Source organism: Myxine glutinosa, chromosome 7, assembly GCF_964187855.1.
Source record: "Myxine glutinosa chromosome 7, kmMyxGlut1.1, whole genome shotgun sequence".
Classification (NCBI taxonomy): Eukaryota; Metazoa; Chordata; class Myxini; order Myxiniformes; family Myxinidae; genus Myxine; species Myxine glutinosa.
In genome coordinates, this window is record NC_136267.1 from 41,757,259 (window position 1) to 41,770,899 (window position 13,641).

Below are 13,641 nucleotides of genomic sequence, written 5' to 3' on the forward strand. Positions count from 1 at the left end.
ACATGAACATGAACATGAAATGTTCGACATGAACATGAAATTTTCCAAAATAACCAAAATGCGAAAACAAAAATGCAGCGCTATACGACAGAGATACTGTACGTGCACGGCAAGATAACCACGTGACCGGAACCCACCTGGCGGCGTAAACTCAAAATAACCAACATGCGAAAACAAAAATGCAGCGCTATACGACAGAGATACTGTACGTGCACGGCAAGATAACCACGTGACCGGAACCCACCTGGCGGCGTAAACTCAAAATAACCAACATGCGAAAACAAAAATGCAGCGCTATACGACAGAGATACTGTACGTGCACGGCAAGATAACCACGTGACCGGAACCCACCTGGCGGCGTAAACTCAAAATAACCAACATGCGAAAACAAAAATGCAGCGCTATACGACAGAGATACTGTACGTGCACGGCAAGATAACCACGTGACCGGAACCCACCTGGCGGCGTAAACTCAAAATAACCAACATGCGAAAACAAAAATGCAGCGCTATATGACAGTGATACTGTACGTGCACGGCAAGATAACCACGTGACCGGAACCCACCTGGCGGCGTAAACTCAAAATAACCAACATGCGAAAACAAAAATGCAGCGCTATACGACAGAGATACTGTACGTGCACGGCAAGATAACCACGTGACCGGGTGGCGAAAGCTCGTAACTCAGATCTCGGCTCGCATCTCAAAGCAATAAACCGCCCGAGCGACGGCTCGTATCTCGAAAAACTCGTAAGTTGGGGCACTCGTAAGTCAAGGTTCCACTGTATATATATCTATATATATATATATATATATATATATATATATATCTCAGAGGTAGAAAAAGGAGAGACAAGGAGGTAGCAGTGGGCATCAGACTCGTTTTGACTCTTCTTAACTCGGTTCTGTAATATTCCTTTATCTCTCTATCAGCTTTTCGACAATATTATAATCTCTCGTTATATGTTGCCTTCAGGTGAGAAAAGTACTTTCAAAGCGAGGATTTTATTGATTTATCCTTTTTATCTGATCTGTATAAAGTTTTAATTTGGTAATTTTTGCAAGGTAGTATAGGTAATATATATTGGTGAAAGTAGCATGTGATGCTTGGCTGCAGTATATTATTATCTTACTTTTGTGATGATGAAGAAATATAGTATATTGTGTTCTCATTTCAGGATGGAGCGACCTCCACATATGTAAAACAACCCGTAAATACATTGAAAAATCAAAAGTTAGGTGTTACTAATGCCAACACCGAGGAAACTTTCTGGCATCTGCCTGTCAATACGTGTCGTGCATTTGACATGAACACAATGGCTACGGATTCAACTGCCTATGAACTTACTGGTCTTGACCAAATGACTGCTTCATCTCACACTATGCCCCGCAACATACAGCCAAGAAAATGTCAGGAACTATTTCCCTTAACCAGCACTTCACTGTTGCCCTTGCACAATGAGCCATCTGACATTCATCTTTTTCAACACGTTGGTATCACGTGTTCTATAGCCGGGCAAAACACAACAGATTTAGGGAAGAACTTCGTCCATCCTTATGGCAGATTTTATGTGGAACACAGCCCAGTCGATCCACTATTGCCTTCTGAAATGTTGCCCTCCGCAGCTGATATAACATTGACTGAGAATTTTTGGATGCATGAACGAAATGAGCAGCTTCCACGAATGGCGAGCATAAATTCGATGCATGATGAGGTGATGTTGAACGACCCAGCTGTTTCTGTTAATTCGCCATATTTACCATCGGATGGCATTGATTCGTCAATGGTGCTCTCTCCATTTAACAATTTTATTCAATCTCTCAAAACAAGCCCAGAGTTCATCTCTGCAGCAGAAAAATATCAGTGCCATATTCCATATGAACTTGAGGAAAAAAGGTGCTTTTCTCCATATGGCACCTCCAATATATTAAGCAGTGATTCAAGCTCAGAAGGATGGGTCTTTTCACGCATGAAGATGTTCTAACAACATTTGAATTTGTTGTTGTTCTCCTCCTCTTCCCTTTATAATGGGTGAGGTCCAATGGCACCAAGCTCCTGCCCTGCCTTGGCCACAGTACTCCTCCACTCCCCTCTTCCCTCAGCCAACTACTCTCTCCACTCTCCAACCACGTCCACCTTACTGAAATCCCTCCTCACACAATCCTCCCATCTGAACTGTGGTCTACCTCTTTTCCTCCTCCCTTGCTCCCTCAACCTATCCGCTGTCTTTGCCATTGTCTCTTCCCCCGGATGCACCAACTGTCCAGCCTATCCCAGCCAGAATTTCACCAATCTCCCCATCAGGAATATGTGATTACTAAATAAATGTCCTAAAGTTGTTATAAATGAACAATAAAATGTATGGTGAAGTCACATGGCTTTATTGGTTATAACAGGTGGAGGAAGAAGACCTGGTGATAACCTTACAATAATAAAATGGATGTTTGGTTTTGCACAAGTGAATACAGTGGATAAGGATTCCATAATTATGCAAAATAGATATGTAGGAGGAAGAAAGGGAGTTGGATAATACCTGTAATAATAAGTACTATAAGTAAATAAGTCAATGGGGGTAATATCCTAACATGACACTAACAGTACACAGGTAATATCCTGGACCACCTTCTGTTTTCAGAAAGTTGAGGAACATCATCAATATCCTAACATGTTGACATTGCAAATGATGAGTGATCACAGGAGGATATTACAATTGGCTCCGTTTATGATGAGTTTCATAAACATTTTGTGCAAATTGTTCTTCAGCTTATTTATTTGAAAATTTTGTGCAAATAAACATTTTCATAAACATTTTGTGCAAATTGTTCTTCAACTTATTTATTTGAAAACACTGGATTATTTTTGGTCTGGATAAAGAAAGAGAATAAATTGAAGAAAGGGAAGGATAGAAAATAAAGGGGTAGGGAAGTTGGATACAGGGAAGAACTAGAACCCCACTCAGTAGAGCGCATACTCCCGCCGTGGGTCAAGTTGGAATAATACGTTTTGTTTAACATCCCCTCTCCCCAAAACAATAAATGAAAAAGAAAGTAAGCCCTAATTGTCAGAGAATTAATTTTGATATATCTCGGAATTAGAGGAGAAAAACATCATTTAAGAATAAGAATAAAAGCTTTAATGCAGTAAAACAGAAAAAAAAATTCCCCAAAAAAATTCCTGGATCCGGAATAATATCCTGAGCTTCACCAAAAACTAATCAATTCTTCCTTATCCCAAGGGCAATCATCCCACCAACTTTCATTCAAATCCGTTCAGAACTTTTCCAGATATCTTGTGTACACACACACACACACACACACACACACACACACACACACACACACACACACACACACACACACACACTTTTTCATTTCTGTTCCTCAAAATTATATCTCTCTTACACACACACACACACACACACACACATACATACACACACACACACACACACACACACACACACACACACACACACACACACACACACACACACACACACACACACACACACACACACACACGATCGAATGCATTACTCCCCGGTGGGAGTAAAAATTAAAACAAAATGGGAGATCTAATAAATGGGAAGGGGAAATGTGAGGCCTACTGAGGTTGGGGGAAATGCCAAAACGCCTCCATTTTTCATTCCTATTATAGATGATCCTCTGAGCTATGAGGATGTGGAACATCTCAACCGTTTAGGAGGACATTGGCAGATTGGTGGAGCCAATTACAACCCCCCCGACCCCCCTCCTGCACCGCCGTCCCCCGTGTTTTCAAAAACCATGGGGATAATGAAACCCTATGCTGAAACTACGAATAATGAGTGTCACGATTCATGCTATCATCAAAGTTTTACTTGTATCGTTATCTCGGAAATATCTAAACAAGTTATTTTTCAGTTTGATTCTCCTGATACGAAATTCATTGAAACTAAGACTTCAATTTATATTCATGTGAACAGCTTTATAAGCCTTTGTTGGCAAGATAGTCAGCTTACCCCAATACCCCATGGCAAAGGAATCGATCCACGGACACATTTCTGCCTCTACGACCGTCATTAGCATGCAGTGATGCTTGTGATATATTATATACAGCCGTACTGCAATATTTACATAAAATTCAATGTAATAGCACGAGTAAAGAAGCTATAATCAATATATTTTTATTGTGCTGTCAAATGACTCCTGATGCTATTGGCACTTTTTGGTTTGCTGTATAACCTAAGTGACATGGGTCTGCTGAGCCGTTTTCATAACGCTGAGCACTTCACTGTTGACCTTGCACATGGGTCCGCTGAACCATTGATTAATTAGCCGTTTTCATAACGTGTACCATCATTTATAGGCTGTATTCTAATATTAAATTTGCAATGATAAATATTTATGTATAAGTATCATGATTTAATGATAGCACTAGTTTGAAGTGTCAATTTTCATCATCTCTGGCTTTAACTTTGCGTTTATTTATTTATTACTGAGTTACAATCTCTGGCTGTAGTCTGAGTTGAGGTATTTTTTGGGGAAATGGTTTGATATGCCAATGATTTATATCCCCATGCTTTTTATATCCCCATGATTTATATCACAGGAGGATATTACAATTGGCTCCATCTGTCCGTCTATCCGTCATGCTATCTCCTCCTAAACAGTGGGGCAGAAATTCACCAAACTCGGTAGTTATGATCACCACAAAGCAAGAAGGTGCAAGAGCAGTCATGTTTGGCAGGGCATAGGTCAAACGGTGAAAAACGGGCTTGGGAAAAAAAAAAAAGGTTACGGGCACATTTTAAACATTTTTTGAAATTAAACTTTGTATATGCAATCAATATTTCGGGATGCATGAAATATGCAATGATTTTTTAGCCGCGTCGCAGACGCTGCTCATAGAGTGCCCTCTGATGTTGTTCTTGTTCCTCTTCTTCTTCTTCTTGTTCTTGTTGTTCTTGCAGAGAAGACAAAACCTCAAAGCTCCACCCATTCTGGGAACCATAGCTCCACCCATTGTGGGAGAGGCTTCATATAAACAAATATCCACCATTTTATTAACTCGCATAGCTTTGAGGCTTGTTTTGTAGGCCTGTGGTGTCTTCCTCTCTCACACAGTTTTATTTCAAATCAAATTCGATATATCATTTCATTTTTCACAGTCGCTAACATAGTTTTAGACTCGGTTGAAAAAAAACGGGAAGAAAATCTGATGAAAGTTGCCCTTTATAGAACGAAATGAATTCTCAAAGGCCTGTAACTTCAAGTCCATTGAGATATATATTTTTTAAATCGCGGCATGGTCAGTCATACACGGGTCATACACGTACACGGCCCGAACACAGTCATACACAGTCATACACGGCCCGAAATAAGAGACGGGAAAATGCCGAGATATATATATATTTTGTTTAAATCGCGGCATGGTCAGTCATACACCGCCCGAAATAACAGACGGGAAAATGCCGAGATATATTAAAAATTCGTCCATTTGATGACAATCGTCACGATGAAATATTTAATTTATACGTCGTCACAATAATGTGGAGAGAGGAGCATAGCTTCGTTCACGTGTCGCCACATACGGGAAATTGCCGAGATATATATTTTTTTAATCGCGGCATGGTCAGTCATACACCGCCTGAAATAACAGACGGGAAAATGTCGAGATATATTAAAAATTCGTCCATTTGATGACAATCGTCACGATGAAATATTTAATTTATACGTCGTCACAATGATGTGGAGAGAGGAGCATAGCTTCGTTCACGTGTCGCCACACACGGGAAATTGCCGAGATATATATTTTTTAAATCGCGGCATGGTCAGTCATACACCGCCTGAAATAACAGACGGGAAAATGCCGAGATATATGAAAAATTCGTCGCCACACACGGGAAATTGCCGAGATATATTTTCATTTTGCACAAAAATAACATCAAGTAATCGAATCAATAGGAATGTCCTGTGCCTATAACATCGACGTTATAGGCACAGCTGCATCTAGGCATTGTGTAACATCGACGTGGCTTTTGTTTTAATTAAAACTTTTTGTACTTGTTTAGATTTGACCCCGAGCTCATGCCCTAGGGGGTGAGGACATAGTGTCACAGTGGTCAAAACAGGTAAACATATTGTTACAGATACGACTTTGATGGTATGGTGGGCCGAGCGGGATGGCCGCCGTATCCGTACAAGTTACCCCGATTGCACCCGGGGTTGACTAATCGCGCTATGCTAGACCAATGAAGGAAAAAGAAGACACCCGGCTGGGTTATAATGACACAATACGACACCAGGGGTTCAGTTCTCAAGACCTCCGGAGGAGGTTATATTAAGGCGGAAGGTTAGATTACAACTACAAGAGGTACATCATAGGAAGACAGGCACTTAGACACAACCTTATATTATTCCCGACAGACCACAGAGAAACAGGACAAAAACTGGCTCACACGGGGATTGATGGCTAGGAAAGGCAGATAGCGATGGCTCAAGGTGCACTCTTGGCTCAAAGCAGGGTACACGGTTCGGTCCAGAGATGCGGGGAGGTCTCGTCTCAGCGCTCAGAGGTGACGTTCTTTCTCAGGCCTCTCCAAACTCAGGCGCATCTGTTTCAGCGCTCGCAGGTCCGTCTTTCTCCAGCTGGGGGCGAATCTGACGTCACATCCGGCGCGTGGCCGCGTATATCCGGCGGGGAGTGACACGCCCTCGGCTCGCTAGCTCCGCCTCGTGGAATCGGCACGTTGCTTCTCATTGGGTGCGTGCGGGGGGGGTTACTGGCTCCGCCCCTGACGAGGAGCTGACAGCCAGCCCCTTCGGGGTAACCCCGTGGAGCGCATGGTCTGGAGCTAATCGAGCCGGTGTGAGGACGCATCCTCCCCCGCTCCGCCGCCATCCCCTCTGTTGTTGTTGTAATTGTTGTTGTAGTTGTTGTTATTGTTGTTGTTTGGGGAAGAAGATGGGAGGAGGTATGGGAAGGTCCTAAACTCACTACTGGTGCCATATAATCACATTCTGGTGCAACGAAGAGTCATAATTAATGGAAACGAGGCCTTAACTGACATAGATTAAGAATAACTAGGAAGATGTCCGAAAGTTGTCTACGTGTGGTGCGGTGGACCTGGGCACGACATTTAATGGGGGAATAAGGGGAAGGTCGGCTCTACTGATTGTTATTTACATGCAATGGGACTAGGGAATGGGGGATCGGGGAAAGTTGGGGAGTATTGGAGAAAATAGGGGAATATTTACAAGCGGATATGGAGGCCAAATTCCATATTCGCAACATTGCACCCTTCTCTACCCTCGGGGCGTCCCGACCCGATAAATTTTTACCTACTTTAGTGTGGCACGCAATGTAGTTCCCTCTACTATTAACTCTACCCTGAGTGCGACAGTTTTACAGATATTCACAAATGAGTAAATATGTCCCCCTGCGACGTTGCACCCTTCTCCTCACAGAAACACACCCACAGGATAACCGAATCCGGAAAGAATTCTCAAACTAAACATACAGCCGGTAGGGAGCATTATTTACAAGACTATGCTGCTATTTACACTACGATCCAGGACCTGTTTTTGGAGGAACACATGCAGATGTTATGCATAGAGAGAGCGCGCTTGCCAGCATCGATACACCAACCCACGAGTGCTCTGTGGCCGACGGCCTTTAATAACGTGCAGAGCACCCTTCCCGAGCATCAAAAGCACCACCCCACCACCAATCGGTGCAGTCACCATTGTTCATTGGAATAAAAATAAATTCGACAACCCCTAACCCTGCAGGTGTCTCTTGCTCTTCTTGTGGTGCACTTGGTGGTGTTAACTATAAGTGGTTCACCTGTATGGCATAGGTGCCACGTTGACCCATAGGTCCATCCCCGGGTGGTGCTTGGCCGCAAACGAACTGCGGTCCATTGTGGGTGGCCACAAACATTGCGGTCCATATGGTGTATCGATCCAGGCAGCCAACAGCGAAAGTGCAGGCCCACAACTGCGTAGCCAGCACCTCTCTCTCCTCTCTCTCTACCCCAAAGCCAGATCCTCGGAGGTGGGAGACAAAAGAAGAAACAAGTGAGTAAGGTGGTAAGGGCGCAAAAGTGCACGCAATATAAGGTAATGCACACTGGGGGCACATGGGAACCAGGTGAGACAGGTACGTTCCTATCGTACGCCCCCCCCCCCACCAGGTAACCTACATGGCCCCTCCCTTACCCCTTACTGTATCCACAAAACACAACACTACCCATAAACATCTACTTTACAAATCAAAAAACATCCCTACTGTCTTCCCCGTTCCTCCCATATACCAAATTCGTCTTCTCTCCCTCCTAACCAATCAAATTTGCCATTTTCAACTCTCATCAAAATTTGCCATCTCCAACTCAACATCAAAATTTGCCATCACCAATTCATCATCAGTCCCTCCTAAGGAGGGAGAGATGGAATCACCCCAATGTCTCATCCACGTCGTGATGCGTCTCACAAATCCACAGCAATCTCATTTCCTGCACAAAACAAAGAAAACACAGGTGTGGAGTCATCATCATCACCACAGGTAAGTGGCTGCGTATGGTGCGACAGGTTCATCAATCCTAACTATTTCCTAAATGACTTTAACAACTTTACACTACCCGGGGGCTTTCTCCGGCCAAACCATTGGCCCTCTTACACTATGGGTTCTAAAAACCAATTCCCATTGGCCAAACTGTGGTGCTCTTCAATTTGGGGTCTCACTCCCCCGATTCATCTCCCGGTGCCCTCGCACAATTTCTGGGTTGCGGCGTGTACCTCTCCCAGTGGGTCTACCCACCTGCACACCTCCACCACTGCAGTTGCCTCCGAGCTTACCTGCTCCTTACCCTAACCTAACTACCAGGGGAAGGCCCTCTGGCTCTCTCCCCACTCCGTGCCCTCTCTGGCACTGGGCTGCCCGATCCACACCCGGGATCCTCAGGCACCCACTCACAACTACCGGCTCCCAGAGCCCACCTGCGGCCTCACCTGGCCGACATCCTCACAGTGGTGGAGTGCCCAACCAACTACACACACTAACAGGCTACACGCCCAGCCATTTCCACAACACTAATGCACCCATTCACAACACCATTCTGCAACCGCACCACAAATGCCAATATCCAACCACAATTTACCTGCACCCTCTACCTAACACTTACACTACCCGCCCCGGGTGCTCGTGAAAGGGGTCCACTCTTCCCCCATCCACACCTTCGCACCATGCACACCACTCCGTACCACTCACTCCAACTCTCTCCACACACCTGTACCTGCACACCTGTGCTCTCACACCTGGTGCCACCTGCACCCTTCTCTCCCCAAGCGCATTCGCGCTGATCCACACACTCACTACTCATACACTGCTCCACACACCTGTCCAGTTGCACACCTGTGCAATCACACCTGTTCAATTCTCACAAACACGGCATCATCTCAGCTAACTACTCCCTTCTGAAACTTGCGCTTCCCAGTCGTCCCTTTAAACTATTGCGCTCCCTCGTCATTATAATCCACACTAATCTACCTGCGTCCCCACTACAGGTATCAGTCGGCAGGGTGATGGGAGGGTGATTGCAGGGTGGTGGGAGGGTGATGGCAAGGTGATGGGAGGGTGATGGCAGGGTGATGGGAGGGTGGTGGGAGGGTGGTGGCAGGGTGATGGGAGGGTGATTGGAGGGTGATGGGAGGGTGATGGCAGGGTGATGGGAGGGTGGTGGGAGGGTGATGGCAGGGTGGTGGGAGGGTGATGGCAAGGTGATGGGGCAGGGTGATGGCAGGGTGATGGCAGAGGGTGATGGCAGAGGGTGATGGCAGAGGGTGATGGCAGAGGGTGATGGCAGAGGGTGACGGGGGAGGGTGACGGGGGAGGGTGATGGGAGGGTGATGGCAGGGTGATGGGGGAGGGTGATGGCAGGGTGATGGGAGGGTGATGGCAGGGTGACGGGGGAGGGTGATGGGGGAGGGTGATGGGGCCTCCCTATAGAAGTCAGTATCTCCCACGACACAGGCGCGCATTCGTGCCGCGTGACGTGGTGACGTCATCACACTTTCACCTCAAAAGACCCATTTGATATAAGTTAATATTCTGATATAAGCTTTAGAAAACCAATCCTATATAAGCCAATACCTCCAACGATACAGGTGCGCAAAATACAAAATCACAAAAGATTTATTTGATATAAGTTAATATTTTGAATAACTCGGTCAATATCAGTCCGAATTTCGCCAAATTAAGGTTCCCGTTATCCACAGATACCCCTGTATCCTCCTAGAGGCGAAGTCAGGATGAAATTCGCAAAAAATAAAGTCCTTCGGCAACGAAAATTTAACATGGGGCTTTCCTATGTAACTTTACCCCGAGGTAATTCCACCAAAAATCCCCGAAATTTCGCGGGCCCCATTCTATTGAGTGTTAAGCTAGTCTAGCGACTGAAAAATCTGAAAACAGAATTAAGATCCGAGTATTTTGTGACCACTTTATTTAACAAAATGAGGTGCGGCCTAGCATCTAGTCGAGACCAGGTCACCCAGGCCGATCACCCATTCCGAACCCCAAATTCCTCATCGACGATAGCTAAACAATATATTATATGAATCGCACCGTACATACCTCCTTCTAGATCTTGTTCTTGTCTTGATATACTCACTCAGGCTCACCCTATCACGACTGAGTCCTCTCAGCTCTTCAAATGGCGTCCGCTGCCACGCTGCGCCTCGTGTCCACACCACAGTCCAGTCCAACTCCGAGCTCTTCTTCTTCAAACGACCTTTGACACTCATGGAGGGGGCGTGATGACGTCACTGCGCTTCAGTCTTAGAAAACTAAGGGCGTGATGACGTCACCCCGCTTCAGTCTTAGAAAACTAATTTTTATATAAGTTAATATTTTCATTAACTCCTAGAGGCGAAGTCTTAGAGAATTTCGCAATAAGAAATAGAGTCCTTCGGCGACGGAAATTTAACACGGTGTTTTCCTATGTAACCTTATCCTGAGGTAGTTTTACCAAAAAATCCCCGAAATTTCACGGGTCCAGCCCTATTGAGTGCCTGCGGCCTCTCAGGTTGCCCTGCCGTCCCGCCGTGGGCGCTGGCAGGGTGTACTTCAAAATAAGCTTAAGTGTCAAGTGTTAGGTTCCTCCTTGCCCTCGCAAGGGAAAGGCTAGGGTCAAGCTCTTCCAAATTTCCAAACACTAGGAATCGGACATCTCAAATTAATTAATTAATTTGTTAACACATCTCAGTCGCCCGCGACCTCTCTAGCGCGGGCGTCGAACCAGTTCATTCCCGGTGCGACCGGGCCGAGTATCGGCCCGGCCGTGGCCGAAGCCGTTGATTCCGCCGTAGCACGCTAACGTGTAGGCTCGCGCGCCCCTGGTCCGCCGGGGCTCCGCGGGTGTCCTACCGTGCCTGGCTTGCCGGTGCCCGGGGACGGATCTCGCTGTCTAAACGTTACCTAAGGTCATCTTCGCTAGATCCCTACACACCATATCCTAACCCACCCGGGCTAGTTTTCACTGCCATACACCCCACAAGCTATTGCTCCTTTGCCCCCCTCACATGGGAAAGGTGGCAGGGATGCCACCCTCTCCCACCGGGCCTATCGCTCCTCAATCCCCCAGTCCTCTGGCACTAATAAGCCCCCCTTATTCAGAGGTACTGGGTCCCGCCTCGGCATCTAAAGCCGAGGCGATCCACGGGGGCGCCTGCTCGCCGGTGTAAGGTCTTATCCGGTCGGCGTGGACGATCCGAGGGAGGGCTCGTGGCCCCATTTTGATCTTAAAGACCACGTCACAGATTTGCGACAGGACGACTCCTGGGCCTTGCCAGGGGGAGGTGAGTTTTGGGCACCTTCCCTTCCGCCTCCGGGGATTAAAGAACCAAATCTTCATCCCCGGAGCGTATTGACTCCCCTGGCTCCGGTCGTCGTACCTGCGCTTCATCTTTTCCCCCGCCAGATGGAGTTGGCGGCGGGCGAAGGCATGGACTAGCTCCATGCCTTCCTCTAGGTGACGTGCGTACCCCTCCCTCGGCGGGTTAACCACTGTGTCTGGCACGGGACCGCATAGCAAGTCGGCGGGAGCCCGTAACTCCCGCCCATACATAAGCAACGCTGGACTGCATGCGGTGGCCCCGTGCTGGCTGGTTCGGTAGGCCATGAGCAAGTAAGGGAGATGTTCGTCCCAGTCATCCTGACGGGTGGTGGTGAACAGTGCCAGTTGTTGGATTAGAGTTCGATTGAATCTTTCCACCATCCCGTCAGATTGAGGTCTTAAAGGCGTTGTTCTGGTTTTCCGAATTGACAGGAGACTGCACACATCTTTTAGCAATTTGCTCTCAAAATTTCGTCCCTGGTCGGTGTGCAACTCCTGTGGAATCCCATGCCGGCACACAAATCCTTCCACGAAGGCCTGCGCTACCACCCCTGCTTCTTGGTTGGGGAGGGCGTAGGCCTCCGGCCACTTGGTGAAATAGTCCATTACAACGAGGATATACTTATTACCTTGGCGGGTGCGGGGCAGCGGTCCTAGAATATCCATAGCCACCCGCTCAAGGGGGGCCCCCACCTGATGTAATTGAAGGGGGGCCCTCATCCTCCGTGCTGGTCCCTTTTTGGCAGAACAGGCGTCGCATCTCCGACACCAGTCCTGTATGTCGCGCCCCATATTCACCCAATAGAACCTCCGGCGGACCCGAGATATTGTCTTTGTCCTGCCCAAATGGCCGCCGGAGCGGGTACCATGCACCTGTTGCAATATGACGTTCTTGAATTTGTCAGGGACTATCACCAGCCAGGAAGTTCGATCAGAGGGAACCTCCACCCACTTGCGATACAAGATGTTGCCTTTCAATTCCAGGGTCTGCCACTGAGCCCAATATGCCTTTGTCTGCGCCCCGAGGGGGGTGACCTCTTCCCCCTTTGGTCTTTGCCCCAATTTGACCCATTGGAACACCGGCCCCAGAACAGGATCCTCCTGCTGGGCCGTGCTCCAAGCCAACTCTCCAAATTCCTCGTCCGCGGTTAGTGGCAAAATTGGCCCTCTCACCCGGGTTGCCCGGACGACGAGAATCGGGGCGGAATCGCCCAATTGCTCCCTCTCCTCGTGTCTCGCACAAAATTTACAGTTTTCCCCCAGACAAGGACGCCGAGAGAGTGCGTCCGCATTACCATGGGCCTTCCCGGCCCTATGGGCCACATCAAAATCGTACTGCTGCAACTTTTCCAACCACCTTGCAATTTGGCCCTCCGGTTCCTTGAACCGAAGGAGCCATTGCAAGGAGGAATGGTCAGTTCTAACCAAAAATTTCCGCCCGTACAAGTACGGGTGGAAATGGTTCATGGCAGCCAGCATAGCCAATAACTCTTTGCGAGTGACGCAATAATTTCTCTCGGGCCTACTTAAGGCCCGACTATAATAACCAATCACTCTCTCCACGCCCTCCTGTGTCTGAGACAAAACTGCGCCCAATCCTTCCTGGCTCGCATCCGTGTCCAGGGTAAATGTCCCGTCACTAGTGGGGTAAGCTAGAAGGGGTGCGGATGTTAGACACCCCTTCAATTTTTGGAAGGCCTCGTGGCACTCCCGTGTCCAATTAAATCGCGTCCCCTTCTCCGTAAGCCGGTGGAGGGGACGGGCCA

The 13,641-nt window shown here is 47.3% G+C and overlaps 1 protein-coding gene across 1 annotated transcript in view; it reads left to right on the forward strand.

The window, feature by feature from the left end:
- LOC137431163 (uncharacterized) overlaps window positions 1-2,373 on the forward strand; it is a 106,572-nt gene extending 104,199 nt beyond the window's left edge. The window contains exon 7 of the mRNA XM_078781580.1: window positions 1,178-2,373. Within this exon, the coding sequence (XP_078637706.1) occupies window positions 1,178-1,984 (807 nt within the window). The 3' untranslated portion in view covers window positions 1,985-2,373. The remainder of the gene's footprint in view (window positions 1-1,177) is intronic.
- Window positions 2,374-13,641: the final 11,268 nt, after the last annotated feature.